This window comes from Leucoraja erinacea, chromosome 33 (genome assembly GCF_028641065.1).
Source record: "Leucoraja erinacea ecotype New England chromosome 33, Leri_hhj_1, whole genome shotgun sequence".
In the NCBI taxonomy this organism is placed as follows: domain Eukaryota; kingdom Metazoa; phylum Chordata; class Chondrichthyes; order Rajiformes; family Rajidae; genus Leucoraja; species Leucoraja erinaceus.
In genome coordinates this window covers 10,946,108-10,963,436 of record NC_073409.1, presented here as the reverse complement: position 1 = coordinate 10,963,436, position 17,329 = coordinate 10,946,108, and the positions used below count along the sequence as shown (strand labels likewise).

Genomic DNA, 17,329 nt, shown 5'->3' with positions numbered 1-17,329 from the left:
GCCATGATCACGGTGAATGGTGGTGCTGGCTCGAAGGGCCGAATGCCCTACTCCTGCACCTATTGTCTATCAGAAATAATTTTATTTCACTGGACATTTGATTCTGGATTATTATGTTTCCCAATATTTAATGGTCCCCAATATTTATCACTTATTTTCTCTCCTCTACTTCATAATTATAGTTATTTTGAAATGTTGTCTGCTTTCCACTTACCCAACCCTTCAACTAAATTAATAGCTTAAATACTAACACTAACAATAAACATGGTTCTAAAGAAATGGACCAATTTTTATAAAAAAAACCTGTTATTAGCACTGCATCGAGAGTAATTCAGCTCTGGGGAACAAATGTCTCTGCTGTCTTCGAGCATATCATCAGGAAGACCGGTCATCAATAGCTGGTGTAGCTGAATATAAAAACAATAAATAAAACATCAGTATAACAATCAAATTGATATCATTTAGACTTCCACCAAATGTCATATTTTCTTGCTATACAGCACAATGAAAAGTACGCTATGCCCGTGTTCAGAATGGAATCCTTTCCTAATAATGATAAGGGAGACCCCAGAGTCTGGTGAACCAATCAGGCTTTTCTGTGGCCACAAGTGAGACTCTAGGATAAAGGTTACCTTTCCTTATCATACAAATCATTGGCAGTTAGAATATAACGTAGGAAAAGATGTGTGCACACTGTTAAGCAGATTATAAAAATTGTGGGTTTTTTTAAGTAACAGTGGGAAATTAGTACGTGCTGGAGTACAAAGGTGTGCTGGTTTATGATATTCAGAAATTAAACATGTAGAAATTAAACATGTAGATATAGTAAGTAATTCAGAAAGCAAATAAAGCAATGACTTTGCCTGCAGGAGTAAAATGTTCCTTTAAAATCTGTATCTAAAGCAGCATATATTTGCCTGGGATAAGGAAAGGCTGAGCAAGACAGACTGGCATGGATTTAATCGAGACATACAAGATGCTGAACAAGATTGGTAAGGTAGAAACAAAGAGATTGTTTCCTCCAACCAATGTACCCGGAACTAAGAATAACTCAAGGCCTTTGGCACAATTGCCTACATCTGTAAGTGTATTGATGACTTAAGATGGGATATTTTGTTACAGCTGTACAAGGCTGCTGAGGCCATAGTTGGAGTATTGCATTCAGTTTTGGTCACCCTGCTATTGTTAAGCTGAAGTCCAGAGAAGATTTACAAGAAGGTTGTCAGGACTTGAAGGCCTAAGCCACAGCGAGAAGATGGGCACGTTAGGACTGTATTCCATGGAGTATAGAAATTTAAGAGATCATAGAGAGGTGTATAAGATCATGAGGGGAATAGATAGTCTAAGTACATACAAGGTTGGAATTTATAAGATTTTACAACATTAAATGCATCAGAAGATATAGGACTGTGGCAGAAATGTGGACTTGAGACGCAGGATAAGCCATGATCTTATTGAATAGCAGAACAGACCTTGAGACTTCAGAATGATGTAAAAGTCTGTGCAAGTGTGAATTTCAATTAAACCAAAATGAATCTTAGAAAAGATAGGAAATGCAGCAGAGGCAGAAGTGGGTTGGGCGTTTACCTCCTGTTCTCGTTCATAATCTTCTTTGTCATACTCTTCCTCTGCATGTTGAATTGGCAAAGTCGTACTGTCAAAGTCTATGGACATCTTAGATGACTTGGTAAAACAAACCTAATAATGTAATAACATTCCAACTATTTCATTTGAAAATCAAATCATAAAACAGATCATAAACAAATTTCAAAAATAATTACTTTGATAACAATAGTAACATTTATTATACATGTTTGCATGTTGTTACAGAACATCAGCAATCAGTTGGTGAAACACCTTGAATGCTCTCTTAAACATATTCCAATGCTTCACCCTCCATGAACTTCAGATCACCCAGATTATATCTTATACTAAAGCATATTTATAATTTAGCCTTGGTTCCATTCACTCCAGGATTGCAAGATATGTACCCTTCTTCTGGCTGATGCTGATAATAATTATGTATATACAAGCAATTGTCCAATCATGGTATCAGAATACATTAATCTGATGACAATGACATCTAAAATTATAAAAGCAATGGAAAACACTAAACTTGGGACTTCTACTGATTGAGGCATCACTCAAAAGTGGCAAATCTCACCTAACACTTGATGTGTTTAAACCAGACCATCCTATTTTATACTTAATAAAGGAGCTTTTTTTTGTTGCCTTGTGAATTGCATTACAAATATACAGTACTACTTTGATTTTTAATGAGTGACATACATTCAAATAAATATATTTACAACCAAACTGATAAAAAAAACCCATAGAATCCATTCCTCGTGGATCCTTTTCCATCACTCAACAAGTGTATCAATACGTTTGATTAAAATACACGTTATAAAATCTGAACTCATTGAATAAACGACTGGGAACTTGGCCTGTAGCCTTGTTGAGGTGTTAACACAAGTAGATAAACCAACATTTAAAGCTGATGCTGGTTAATTATGGAGTTTGAAGCTGATTCGTCAATGTTCTTTCCAACAGCAGCAAAACTCAAAATTACTGAAACTTACCAAATGTTGAAACCAACGTTGCAAACAGCGATCTTTTCATTCTGGTGCCCTGGTGACTGGGTTATATATCAATGACCACAACGCATTCCACTGCCAGCAATTCATCCATCAGCCTCATCGCTCCTCCATTAACGTCCACAAGAATAACAACCGCCACCAGTGCAACCGAACTTGAAAACCTCACGTCGCGACGTTGGATGATCGACATCGGATACAGCCACTAACAAGGAAGGACCGAGATTTGAACCAGACGGTTCTCAAATCAGATTGCATGGGCGGGACTTCCGGTAGCGGGCTTGGTTGCGCGGTGCCGCTGGTCCCCACAGGCTGGAGAAGCTGGCGCTCGAGCGCCGCGGGAAAAGCGCGGCCGCCCACCAGCCGCGGGCTCGTCTACGGAGCGGGCGTCCATTGGCCGCGGCCTCATCCATAGGGCGGGCGCCCGGTGTGATATCGAACATCTTCGTCTTGATTAACCGTGTCGGAAGCAACTGTAGATCCGCTCTAATTATGATCTTTGCTGTAGATGCTGGTTTACATCGTGGATAGACACAAAATGCTGTAGTAACTAACTCAGCGAGACAGGCAGGCAGCATCTCTGGAGAGAAGGAATGGGTAACGTTTCGGGTAGAGATCCTTCCTCTACTGAGAGTCAGAACCAAAGATTATAGAGCAGAGCTATCTTTGGTCAGAACTGTCGTCAGAGAGAGGAGGAGAATTTTGGTTAACAGTTCAGGTTGCAGAGTCTTTCTGGGAAAGAGTCTGTCTGTGGTGGATTTTATCCAGTTTACAAAGACAGTTAGAGAGAGAATGTAAAATAGAAGTGCAAGAGACTAGGTGTAGCAATGTTACAACATTTTGAGATTAAAAAAATCAAGTCTGCAATTTATCCCATCAGATAAAGCATAACAATGTTTAATTTGACACCTAATTCACTTTCATATCTCAAGTAATAAAAAAGTTATGGCCATTTTCATACTCGGAAATTAGCATCTTGTTCCCTATTGATTTTCTATGGACATAACAAAAAAGCTGTGATCGAGGACAGTCAAAAGCCCATAACCTTCTTAAAAATTAAGAGAACTGAATGAAATTTTCAGTTATCATAGATTGAACCATTCTGAAACAAATATAAAATAATCTTACTTGGAGGACCTGAAATTAAAGCATATAATTAGTTAGTTACCGAATTGTAGCTAATTTCAAACTTCAATTACTAGATCTAAACATCTATCCATTTCTTAATAAATGATTAACATTTTTAAATAGCCTAAGTGTCCAAATAATATTCACAAATAATTCACAATAAAACATGATTTTTAAATCTCATTTACATCAATTTATAGGCCAAATGGAAGGAATTTAGTGTTCAATTGCTGTAAATTAAAGTCAATTTAAATCGGCTTTCTAGTGGGATCTTGTGAACGCGCTGGTTTAGAACGTTCACATTGCGCTGGATTTGTGCCCCCAAATGTCCAGAAAAATACTGCGGGATATAAAGAGCCCAAAATGAACTATTCGCTATAGAAAACTTTATATACAGGGTTCTTAAGAAGCCCCTTTTAATGTAAAAATAAGGTACATACCTTTAATCGTTTGCTTTATAAAACCCTGGGGCTGCGAGAGGTCGCGGGTTTAGAGAGTGATTTTTAAACTACTATAACTATTATACAAGGCCATAAAAACTAATACCTTTTGCGACGGGGTCTTTCAGCGATTTTCCGTTAATGATTTACTAGGCTGAACATTTTCGATTGCAACAGCCTAGTAAAAATCGCGTTTTAAACCCGCCCCCTCTAAACAGCGCCAAAATCACACACACTGGGCTGGGACAGATTCTCAATGACGATTCAGGTAGGTTTTGTAACATACCTACTAGGTGCTGATATCTGGCATAACAAACAATATGCTGGAGGGTCTGGACCTGAAACTTCACCCATTCCTTTTCTCCAGAGATGCTGCCTGTGGAGCTGAGTTACTCCAACAGTTTGTGTCTATCTCCTCGTATACTGGAAGAACTCGGCGAATCTTGAACTCGGCGGGTCGAGCAGCATCTGGGGGGCGGAAAACGATGGACAGTCAATGTTTCGAATCACAAGTTATTGGTGTAGAATTAGGCCTATCAAGTCTACTCCGCCATTCAATCATGGCTGATCTATATCCCCCCTAGCCCCAATCTCCTGCCTTCACCCCATAACCTTTGACACCTGTACTAATCAAGAATTCCTGCCTTAAAAATATCCACTGACATGGCCTCCACAGCCTTCTGTGGCAAAGAATTCCACAGATTCACCACCCTCTGACTAATCTCCTTCCTAAAAGAAAGTCTAATTCTGAGGCTATGACCTCTAGTTCTAGGCTCCCCGCATCCACTCCATCCAAGCCTTTCACTATTCTGTATGTTTCAATGAGGTCCCCCTTCATTCTTCTAAACTCCAGCGAATACAGGCCCAGTACCGACAAATGCTCATCGATTAACCTAAACTTTCCTGGGATCATTCTTGTAAACTCCTCCGAACCCCCTCCAGAGCCAGCACATCCTTAGATATGATGTCCAAAATTGCTCACAATATTTCAAATGTGGCTGTACAGAACCATATAGACATGTAGGACATATGCAGCAGGTCAGGCAGTGCTACAAAAGAGGAAAAGCAGAACCACATCACAAATCGATGTAAGTGTTTTCAGACTTCTTGCAGCTATAGATTTGTTAGTTGGAGTCTCATCCCGTGTGTGTGCTGGTACTTGCTATGAAAGCAAAGGGAAGCTCTGATTCAAGAATCATAAGAGATTAAAACCTTGAAAGAATGCAATGCCGCCACTGGTGCCATGGTCAATTATACTGGAGAAGGAGATATAAAGTGGTATTGAGAGTGTTAAATGCATTGTATTGCATGCACATAGAAGCCCTGTAAATGACAAGGAGCACAGCACCAAACAACTGGCCACCCATGGGCCCAGGCAGTACCTGCTTCACTTCACCTTTGGAATATCATGGGGTCCACATTGACCTCATCAGTCACCTTGGAACCCACAGAACTAGAATGGAAGCCAGTGACTCTTGTTCCTGAGAGTTACCAAATTTAAGACGGAATTGATTGCAGCCACAAAGAGGTGAAAACGTAAGGCAGCAATCAATGACTGGTGTTCATGCCAGTCAATTAAGGGTTGAGCCTGATCTTGCCATCCAGCTGATGCCTGCAAATTTTGCTGGTTGTAGCACATTGCTGTTTTTGCGTATTAATAGACAATAGGTGCAGGAGTTGGCCATTCGGCCCTTCAAGCCAGGACCACCATTCACTGTGATCATGGCTGATCATCCGCAATCAGCACCCCGTTCCTGCCTTCTCCCCATATCCCTCGACTCCGCTATCTTTAAGAGCTCTAACTCTGTTCCTGACCCCATGGTCTTTGGGTGTGCTTCAAGCTAGAGGGCAGAACTGAGCAGGAATGGGTGGTTTAAAGCAAAGATTTAAAGGAGTCGAGAGAATAGCTGAGCTGTTGTATTTCGAGCAAGGCCAATCGGAGCATCTGTGGGAAATTTTGAAGGGGCACAATGATTGGCTCAATGAGAGGCACAGTAGCCAATTAGAAGTGAAGCTATGGCGGAGTGGCTGTTTTGGGAAAGGCTATTTGTTTGAGGTCCAAGTGCTCTGTTTTGAGGATAAGTGCTGAGGCTTTGACATTGCAGTGTTCAGCTACGAGACTGAGCAGAGACCAAGTGCATCCTCAAATGTTGTGGAAAGCTAGGGAAGAAATTGCAGAAGCTCTTGCAGTGACATTTAAGGGGCTGCCAACTCTCACACTCTCAGGCAAACTCTCACGTCCTCACTGATCAGAAATTTCTCACGCTCTGGTGAGAAATTCTGTGATCAACGAAAATTTCAAAACTCAGAAACTGTATGGTCCGCGGGTGTTGGAGAGCCGGGGCTAAGGGAGGGATGGAAGCAGCGGGCGGGGACAGATGCGGGGAGCCGGGCTGGTGTTAGCGGGGCTGGCGAGTCGCTCGCTGCAATTCCGGCCATGGGGAGTCCCGCTGCCGTCGGAAGCGTCGCGCCGCTGCCGCGAGAGTCTCTGTGCCGAAGGGACAGACTCAAAGGGAGGTGGAGAGAGAGAGAGAGGGGAAGGAGACGGGAGAGAGAGGGGGTGTGAATGGAGAGAGAGAAGAGAGAGAGGGGGGGGGGGGGGGGAGAGATAGGGGAGAGAGAGGGGTGGAGAGGGGGAGGGGGGGAGTGGGGGGGGAGAGGGGGGGAGACGAGAGAGAGTGAGAGGAGAGCAGAGATGGAGAGAGAGAGAGAGAGGGGAAGAGAGGGGAGGAGAGAGATAGAGGGAGAGAGATAGAGGGGGAGAGAGGGGGGTTGAGAGGAGAGAGAGCGGAAGAGGGGAGAGAGGAGAGAGAGAGGAATGAGAGTGAGGTGGGAGAGGGGAGGGAAAGAGGTGGAGAGAGGGGAGGGAGAGAGTGGGAGAGAGAGGAAGAGGGCGAGAGAGAGGGGGGGGAGAGAAAGAGAGAGGGATAGAGAGGCAGGGCTGCCAACCCCCATGCATTGAGTGTGAGAATCACGCATTTCGCCAAATTCTCACGCTGATCACAAATTTCTCTCGCTCTGTTGTGAGAAATTCTGTGATCAGCGAAAATTTCAAAACTCATATCAACTGCATGGGCCGCGGGTGTTGAGAGCAGAGCAGGGCGGGGACAGATGCGGACGGGGAGCGGGGCTGGCGAGTGTTTGCTGGACTGGCGAGTTGCTTACTGCAGCTTCGGCCGTGGAGCAGCCTCAGTGCAAGGCGTCGGAAGCGTTGCGCCGCTGCCGTGAGAGTCTCTGTGCCAAATTCGCCCAGGTGACCGGCATGGATCAGGCTGCGGTTCGGTGCATCCAGGAGGACAACCAGTGGCTGCTGGAAGTAAGTACCAAGCACTGGGTAGAAACGGTGGAAGATAGTGGAATTCAAATGTGGGTGGTTGGAGAAAGCATCCTGCTTGCCTGCTAGATTTTCACTTACTGTAACTGCAGGAAAAATGTTCCCGATGTTGGTGGAGTTCAGAACCAGGGGTCACAGTTTAAGAATAAAGGGAGGGGGGTGGTTGGGACTCAGATGAGGACAAACCTTCTTCACACATAGAGTTGTGAGTCTGTGGAATTCTCTGCCACAGAAGGCAGTGCATGCCAATTCACTGGATGTTTTCAAGAGAGAGTTACATTTAGTTCTTGGGGCTAACGACATCAAGGGATATGGGGAAAAAACAGGAAAGGTACTGATTTGAGATGAATAGCTATGATCATATTGAATGGCAGCACTGGCTCGAAGGGCCGATGGCTATTCCCGCACCTATTTTCTATGTTTCTATGCTTGAGTATGTGGCAATAAAACTCGACCACTTGATTTTGACGGATTCATGCATGGTGGAGGTATAATGTAGTCATAGAGTGATATTGTGTGAAAACAGGCCCTTCGGCGCAACTTGCCCACACCCGCCAACATGTCCCAGCTACGCTACCTGCTTTTGGTCCATACCTCCAAACCTGTCCTATCCATGTATCAGTCTAACTTTTTCTTAAATGTCGGGATGGTCCCTGCCTCAACTACCTCCTCTGGCAGCTTGTTCCATACACCCACCACCTTTTGTGTGGATAAAGCTACCCCTTAAAAAGTTACCTTTTAAAAATACTTCATACAAAAAACATTGAAATCATACTTCTAAAATGCACTAAAAACATGGCTCATGTTACAATGACAATAAAGAAACTATTCTATTCTATTCTAAAACATGATTTTAATACATCAAATTTCAAAAAGTTTCTACCCTGGGAGGGGGGACATCCTTCTTCCACACCCTCTCCCCACTCGGTTGCTCCACTCCCTCACCGGGTACCCCCAAGGCCAGTGATCAGTGATAGCTCAGCCTCCCCCCCCTTCAAAAACGTTCCAATCCAATTTAAAGCATATATATTGCATTCAAGTGTAAGTTAAAAGACTCGCTACAGTATGCACCATATTGCACAATTTCAAGCTGAAAAATGCAAAAGTTCCATACCAATGGGAGGGGGGACACCCTCCTCCCACCCTCCTCCCACCCCCTCCTGACCCCCCCCCCCCCCCCCCCTCCGGTCGCTATGCTCCCTCGGGCTTTGTCTCTCGGAATTTCTCACTTCCAACTGTCACCCAATGTTGGCAGCCCTGCATTTACACTATCTTTAACCATGAGTGAAGTTCCAGAAGACTGAAAAGTGGCAAATGTATACTGTTATTTTGGCCAGACATCAGTGGTGGGAAATTTGTTGACAATTTGGCCCAAAAAGCATGTGTCCACGCTCTATGATTCAAAAATAATTATAATCTATTCACCAATTACATTAAATCTGTGCTGTTGTGTTACCTCAAGTCAAGTCGAGGTTATTGTCACGTACACAAGTACGGCAGGGTACAGGTACAATGAAAATCTTGCTTGCAGCAGGCATATAAATGCAGACAGAAATGTAAATTGGATCCAAATAGTGCTACAGGTATTGATATGTAGATTGTGGACAAGATAATAGAGATGAATTTCCTCATTAGCGAGATGGTATATGCAATGATTTAGTATTTTCACTAGAGGGAGAAATATTGGTATAAAGGGTGAAAAGATACATAGTGAAGTAATCCAGCGTCTGGAAATTCAGATGATGATTCATAATAAATGCTCAAAGCCGTGTTTTCTATCGAATTAATTCAATTACATAATTTAAAGTTATTTCAGGAGAAAGGAACAGAAGCGAATCATTATTATCAAATTCATTATACCATCAAGTCTTTTAAAAAGCTAGGAATATGAAGTACAATGAAGCAGGCCCTTTGGCCCAGTTGTCCATGCTAACCAACTTAGCTTTCTGGGCATCCCATTTGCTTGGATTTGGCCCATGTGGAGCAATATTTTATTTATTTCACATTGTTAGAATATTAATAGAACAATACAGCTGTCCACAATATCTAGACTACATAAAACCATTTTGTTACAGGAATTTGTGGATATTTGGAGAAACAAATAGGTTGCTGGGAATGGTGATATGCACTTGAACCAGCATGGACTCTGTATGAAATAGCCTATAAACTGTAAGAAAAAATGGAAAGAGAAGATAACACAAGGAACTATGAAGTAGCAATGAATAAAATAATCTTTTATTTTTCACAAAGGTGCATAGCAGGGCTGCACTGTTGTAATATTTACAAATGACACATTGCATTCATAATCATGCAACATTTATATTTTTCAGAATTTAAAAATACTTTATTAATTGCAGTAAACACTTGGGTGTGGATGGACTTATCATGCAATGGAAATACCTTGTATTCATTCTGCAAAGTTTGGCACAAAGCTGAATTGTGCCAGTCATGGGGAAAAAGCAATAATAGAAATTTCACAATCGTACCATGCTTTGATAAAAGGATGAAAAAGAGTCAAATTTATATTGTACTCCACTGTTGAAACCGGCCAAAAATATTTAAAAATATTATTCTCCTGGAATTCTAATTTACTATTAATTATTCTTAATGATATATAGTGAGGAGATGCATTTATAACAAGCCACTTCCAAAATTATCTAAGATATATATTTTATTTACAAAAGGATGTATAACTTTGTACAGTTCTTAAAGATATTTTTCTATCAGCTTCAATTTGTTAGTATATCATGTAATTTGAAAGTGTAAAATTGTTCCATTAGAAATACTCAACTTTGACTTAAGATGCATAAATATACACATTCACACGTGATAAATCTTCTAACATTAGAGAACAGAAAATAGTAAAGCCCCAAGTTAGTAAAGTGCTTTTTAAAGCAGTAATAGAATTGGTACTTGAAATTCAAACGGTATTGGTACAGAAAAGCAATACCAAATTCCATTTCATTTTCTAAGGGTTTTTGGATAAAATTCTGTTTCAAGGCAGTGAAACTGGTTTCAACGAAACACTGAACCTATGTGTAGCAAAATCATTTGGGGATTTTTTTTGTAAAAAAAACATGTACATATGCAGTATTATATCTATAGAATCAAGGCACGTTTTCGTGGTCTACAGTTCGTTAGGATTGGCTTATGCTTGTTTTTGAAGCCAGTGTGCTTAGAAATAAACAATTAAACATTCACACATTGTATAGGTTACACTTCATTATTTCACGATTTATATCTCTAAAATATTATCTATTGTGTACAATGACAGTAAAGCAATTATCTATCCACTTCTAACAAATACTTAAGTCAGAAGTGCAAAATGGTCAAGACAATTGCAGTCTGAAATTTTTATTTCGTGAAAGAAACTGCAGATAATGAACGTTTTTCTTTTGACACAGATTAGCTTTTTTTACATTCCAACAGGTGCAATGGCTAAAACTGAAAGCAAAGTCTCTTAATTTGAAGTTTGTTCTCCTAGACATTTTTTTTAAGGTACAGTTCACTTCCCGATGAGATAATTGGCAGCTGGTTATCCACGTGGTAGCTGATCAGATGGCTGACACTGTCAAATAAACGGTCCTTTGTTCTCACCTTTATAAGAAAAGGTGCAAACATTTAGTAAAATAAATAAAAAGTAATCTCATGCAAAATTCAACGTGCTTTATAATAATAAATCTTGCCTGGCAAAGGCTGCAAAATACATTTCCGGGTTTAAGGTAGTTAAAGGCAATAAGATAAATATTATTAAACTTTGAATTGGATGTGAAAAAAACTATTCACTCAAACTGACAATTTGTTAGCTGTTGGTATGAATTATATTCAATACAGAAATGACAATGATTAAATACAATTAGAAACTGACTTAATCATTGAGTCATACAGCATGGGACAGGCCCTTCGACCCAAACTGTCCATGCCAACCACAATGCCCATTTAAGCTAGTAACATTTGTTTGTGTTTGATAAGTCTGGTGAGACCTTATTTGGAGTACTATGGGCAGTCTTGCTTGCCGAGGTACAGGAAGGATGTTATTAAGTTGGAATGGGCACAGAAGAGATTCATAAGGATGTTACCAGAACTTAAAAGCTTGAGTTACAGGAAGAGGCTGGTTAGGCTGGGACTTCTTTTTCTATGGAGCATCGGAGGCTCAGAGGTGACCTTATTGCAATATATAAAACCATGAGGGGCTTGAATAAAGTGAACACTTTCCAGATTAGTGTATTCTAAAACTAGAAGACATAGGTTTCAGGTGGGAGGGACCTCACTGACGATTATAAAGAATTTTGCGTTCCAAAATGTAAGCAAATTAATTTGGGTTTAGTAAAATGAAATATTGTTCCATTACATGATAGAGCAAGGTGTTTTTTTCGTCATAGGGAACAAGGTTTGACAATTAGGCTTCTAACCGTCCTTCCATAAGCTAGGGTGCTGTCTCATTCACTTTTATCCCATTAGGGACATTGGACTTGTCCATGGAACTGGTGCACTACAATGCTGAGAACTATATTCTGCACTTTGTATCTTTGCCTTTGTTCTAACTATTATACTTGAGTTTGGCTTGATTGCATTTATGTACAATATTATCTGATTTGATTGGATAACATGCAAACAATACCTTGGTATGTGACAATAATAAACCTAAAAAAATTGAAATGCACATGTAATTATTTTTCTTTTCAAAAAGCAGCACTTTGTCTTTAAATCTTACCATGCCTTCAGGGTCCACCAGGAGTAAGTGCTTGGCTTGTCCTCCCTGCAGTCCAGTTAGTACATACTGTCCTGGTGTTGTCATGCTTTCCCGCACCAGAAAGTCACCATCATTTATCAGCAACCTTTCAGCTTCCTGTCTGCTCATCCTTCCGCAATACCAGATTTCCTTCATGAGCTGCTCTCTCATGGAAGAGTGAGTAACAGGCATGGGGACCACATTTGAACTTTTGGCTGCTGCGCTGTTCTGTGCAACTTCAGTGAATCGGTGCCATGGATGAATAAAGACATAAGAGAATAATGAGGCACAGTGGTATTACACCACACACACCAAAAGCAGGATAGGGCATAACAAAAGAGAATATTGCGTGGTAGGTGAGGAATCAAAAATTAGTAAGTGAACAATCAAGAAAAGAATAAATGTCAAATATTCAATGGAAACATGAATTAAATAAAAAAGATTGTATGGCTCCCAATGCATGGAGAGTATAAAATCTTACAAAGTGATTGCAAATGCGAATCCTGCATTCTCCCCATATGGCTCGATGCCTTTCACATGTAGAAATCTATCTATCCCTAAATACATTCAGCAGTTTTCTCTCCACTGTTTACTGTGGCAAAAAAATCCTACAAGTTCATCACCGTCTGTATGAAGAGGTTTCTCATTTACTCAGTCTTAGCTCAGATCATGTGATTGTGACTATAAACATTGACATTCTTATTGAAAGATTGCAAAGTAAAATGACATTGCTATATTTGAGGTTAAACAAAAAGTAACCATTGATTTAAGAATTAACTCATTGTCTAACAAGTTAATATTGATTTTCAAAGGGATTAAGGAACCAATTGAATTTATGTTTAAACACCAAAAGAAGTGATATTCAGCACCCTTTGCTTCAACCAGTGAGGACCCAAACTTCATGAAAAATAGCTTAAAGATTGTTCCTACAATTATTAAGATTATTGTATTTTCAGATTTTTATTTTCTTCAACTCACCAGTTTATGTTTAACCAGAGTACAATTCTAGGAGTTTATGAACTACTGACTATACAGATTAAGAGATGTCACGAAATAATTAAGACCCATCTGTTACTTGCGGATTATGGAACTGAATTTAAGAAATGCTCAGTTGTATTTGACCACTTCCTACCCTCCCCACCCCACTCAAGAACCACTGTTTAGTCACTTGCACCTATCAGAATAAAAATGTAGGATAAACAAAAAGTGCACCTTAATGAGATTAAACAGCTCTATGTTGCTTTATTTTGTAAACTTTGGGCATGGATTCTTTAAGATTTCAAAGACCACCGCAGTGAGTTTCACGTGCTGATTCTTTAAAATAAGTATTCCTTTTTTGTTGATTTCATCTGTTGATTATGACAGGCTATAATCAAATAGTCAATCAACTGACTATAATCAGTTCCATATAATCAAAAAGTCAAATAGAATAGACATTTAATTTGCAGATCATTTCAGATAACTGCAATGGACATCAATTATTATTTCAGGTAAACCCATCCTGTAGAATACAGGCCACAGTTGATATAATTTGCATTGTGCAATATGTCTATTATACTATATTTCCATGCAAATAAAACAAAACAGCAACACTGCAGCGTCTATAATTTGAAATCAGAAATGGCTGCTTTTCAACCCGGAGGTTTTTAGCAAATCCTTGCTTGTAAATGAGATGCTTCATATGCACTGTCCAGTTGATCTAATTTTATTTTCCATCTGGACTCTGTAGACCAAACATTCTATTCACATGCAGTTTACTTGAAATGTGATAGCCTCCTCCTGTGGGAATCACAAGAACAAACCACAGGTGGGCCACTACTAACAAAGATGATGAATTTTATACATGGTATTCATCTTTGTGACTATGGTTCATTCTTCTGGTAACTACAATCCCGTTCTTTATTGCACATTTCATCAGAATTTTAAGACGCTTGAAGTGTGCACATATCTACATTTGTCACTGAATGCTTCTGCACAAAGTAGATAATAATGATAAGATTATTAACAATGTGAATTTGTATCATGCATTAATGTCATTTTGCTAGAAAGGGTTAGAAATATATTAATTATCAATTCCATGGAGGCCTGAATGACCTGTTTCTGTCCTGCATATTTATATGATCTTCTTCCTCAACACCCTGATCAATGAAGGCAAGTATACCATATACTGTGTTTATTACCTTATCTCTCTGCATTGCACACTTCCAGTGAACCATGGACATGACCCCGAGGTCTCCATGAACCCTCTCTAGCAATATGGCATTCATGGATGATATGAATGACTCTCCAATGCTGGGAAAAAGACTGTAACCATCCACCTTGTCTATATCCCTCATGATGTTATGCACATATGAGAACACCCCTCAACTTCCTACATTCAAATCTTAAAAAAGCACCCACGTATTCAACCTTTCCTTGTGACTTAATCATAGTCCTGGTAAAAATTTAAGAAACATTTAGATAGGTACATAGATAAGATAGGTTTAGAGGAATATGGGCCAAACATAGGCAACTGGGACTAGTGTAGATGGGGCATGGTGGTTGGAGCCGGCTGAAGGCCTTGATTCCACACCGTATAGAAACATAGAAATTAGGTGCAGGAGTAGGCCATTCGGCCCTTCGAGCCTGCACCGCCATTCAATATGATCATGGCTGATCATCCAACTCAGTATCCCGTACCTGCCTTCTCTCCATACCCCCTGATCCCCTATGTTGCTGTAGATTCAATCCCTGTTACATACTCTGCTCAGTCTTTCTTTACATTGGGCAGGATCGTAGGACAGGAGGCAAATCTACTGCCACCTTTCTCCAAAGAAGGAAGTTTTTTGCAAATAAAAAAATCAGTGAAAATGTCAAGAATGGAGTCAAGATTTATAAAGTACATTTACCTGAGAACAGTACTTCTGAATAAATCTTGATGTGCTGAAATGTGTTGGCTACAGTAATATATGTGAATCTCTTGATTGTATATGAGAAAGGACAAGCTTTTGTTGCCAACTTCTCAGACACTGCAGCAGTGCTTGAATGTGACAAATGGACAGAAAGAAGTCAATGAGCTAAATGTCCTTCATGTTTTACATTTTCTGAAGTCAGCTTCAACATTGCTTTAGGCACACAACAAAGTAAGATGCTTCTGAACTAGTGGCTGTGTGGAAATGAACATCATTTCTGTAATGAAGATAAAGACTACGTTGATTTTTAAATAAACTTACTTCTAATACACCCATCTCTGTGAATATTAGCAGATACCTGTCCAGACACTCCCATCATGGTGGAAGCATGGGGATTCTGAGTATTCATGTAAGATGGATCGTCAAAAAGATCAGATGGGCTGATGGCTTTGCCTGGAAGAACAGTTTTCTTAATTAGTGCAAGTCTAGTTGATCAGCAATCTAAAACTATTAATTATACATGTAAGTTGTGCTTTAGAAATCTGCAAACTTGGATACTTTGTTTCTGTTTCAAACAAGGAGCAAGTTTAAGTTAGTCACTTAAATCTATATGATAAATTATAATTCAAATCTATCCGATAAATATGGACGTTCTTGTAACATTTCTGTTCCAGTAATCCTCCAACCAGATCAGAGTTGGTGAGATCTACCAATATAATTGGCAAAACAAGTGATATCTTGGGCTCAATTATATCTTAGTGACTCTGGATTGCTTTTCCAGTCATACTATGGTACGCTTGGCAGTCTGCTGTTGTTTGAAATAGTAGCGACGTATGAAATGAGACGGTGTAAAAGATAACTTTTATTCCCCCTGTTTTACTCTTGTTTCATGATGCAGAAAACTGCAGGAAAAGGTTGAGTTATTTCAGGCCATCAAAGGATGAGGCTTGATAACAGGACAGGTGTGACAGCTGCAAGTACAGACCAAGGATGCTAGGTAATTTGGAAAGCATTAGGTGCTCAGAGGAGAGGTCCTGGGCAACAGGGAAAGCAAACATTGAATAAGGAAACAGATCACTGGAAGGTCAGTGACGACTACTGTACAGTTGATTTCAAATTCGGGGTAAAGCTAAGTTGTTTAATCAGGAAGCTATGAATATCTTTAATAGTATTCCCAAGTTATAAACTTAAACATAGTGGCAAAGCCAAACCAATCCGAATATTCACAAATGTGCTGAAGTCAGAGAAAGTAGAAACCTTTGTGAAAGCTCAGGTAGAAACTGATCATGATAGAAACAGCAGGCTAAGATATCAGGCACAATATACTGTATTATTCAATTACCAATTATAAACGGCATTATTTGTCTTAAGACCCACATAAACAGAGGAGTGCAAATTTTAATCAGATAACATTGTATTTATACAACCTGTAATCAATCAAAGATGATTCTGATATAAATACATTCTATAATTTTGACAGAATTGAAATCTGTGAATTTGTGACATACCTGGCACAGTGAACGTTTCTTTGTGTGGATTGGAATAATTTTCATAAATGATGACAGGTGATGGGTTAGCAGTCTGTAAAGCAATGTACTCAATATCAGGAGAATGGCCTGCTACTACAACAGAAATAAATAAAAAGGACTTTGTATACGGAAACACCATTAGCCTAAATTAATTCTGCCCAGGGTGGCATGGTAAACAATTGGTGGTCAGTGCCAATGATTGTTCCATTAAAAAACTGAATGTTCACTGAAGCTTGGGGTATTGGGCACTACCATAAATAACTTGCACACCCTCCTGCACAGCAGCATTGCAGAAAATACAAATGAAAATAAAATACAAAGTCCCAAATTACTCCCTGGTTCTGGGTTGGATAAATGTGAAGGAGGTAGGACTAGTCAGAAGTCCAAACAAGTAGTGAGGAAGTGGTGCTGGTGGAAGGAAGGTAAGATTTTGGGGTACAGTGTCATCATTTGGTGATTGAATGGGTGTAGTGTTGGTCACGGATTATAAACTTAGAGGTGAGTGCAAGGGTCAATAAAGTTTGGGAAGGTGTGGGTGGTAATGTAAGGAAATAGTGTAGCGGTGCCTGCTGGCGCATGCGGGTATCGAATCCGCCAAAATAGCTTATTTACCCTTTCTCAGAGGGAAGGGTGATCTGTAGCAGAACAATAGGAAATGAACTTTTAAAAGGACATGTT

The 17,329-nt window shown here is 39.9% G+C and overlaps 2 protein-coding genes across 5 annotated transcripts in view; both read right to left on the bottom strand.

Moving 5' to 3' along the window:
- The window catches only part of cep152 (centrosomal protein 152), a 45,170-nt gene extending 42,435 nt beyond the window's left edge, over positions 1–2,735 (bottom strand). For 2 of the 3 annotated variants that reach the window (XM_055661277.1, XM_055661278.1), the window contains exons 1-3: positions 2,583–2,735; positions 1,588–1,698; positions 304–407 (exon numbers count right to left, since the gene is read on the bottom strand). In XM_055661277.1, the coding sequence (XP_055517252.1) occupies positions 304–407; positions 1,588–1,674 (191 nt within the window). In that variant the 5' untranslated portion in view covers positions 1,675–1,698; positions 2,583–2,735. The remainder of the gene's footprint in view (positions 1–303; positions 408–1,587; positions 1,699–2,582) is intronic. The other variant, XM_055661279.1, reaches the window with a different exon arrangement.
- A 7,833-nt stretch (positions 2,736–10,568) lies between these two features.
- The window catches only part of LOC129712664 (SHC-transforming protein 1-like), a 51,506-nt gene continuing 44,745 nt past the window's right edge, over positions 10,569–17,329 (bottom strand). For both annotated transcript variants that reach the window (XM_055661275.1, XM_055661276.1), the window contains exons 9-12: positions 16,631–16,703; positions 15,444–15,575; positions 12,214–12,467; positions 10,569–11,096 (exon numbers count right to left, since the gene is read on the bottom strand). In XM_055661275.1, coding sequence (XP_055517250.1) covers positions 10,980–11,096; positions 12,214–12,467; positions 15,444–15,575; positions 16,631–16,703 — 576 coding nt within the window. In that variant the 3' untranslated portion in view covers positions 10,569–10,979. The remainder of the gene's footprint in view (positions 11,097–12,213; positions 12,468–15,443; positions 15,576–16,630; positions 16,704–17,329) is intronic.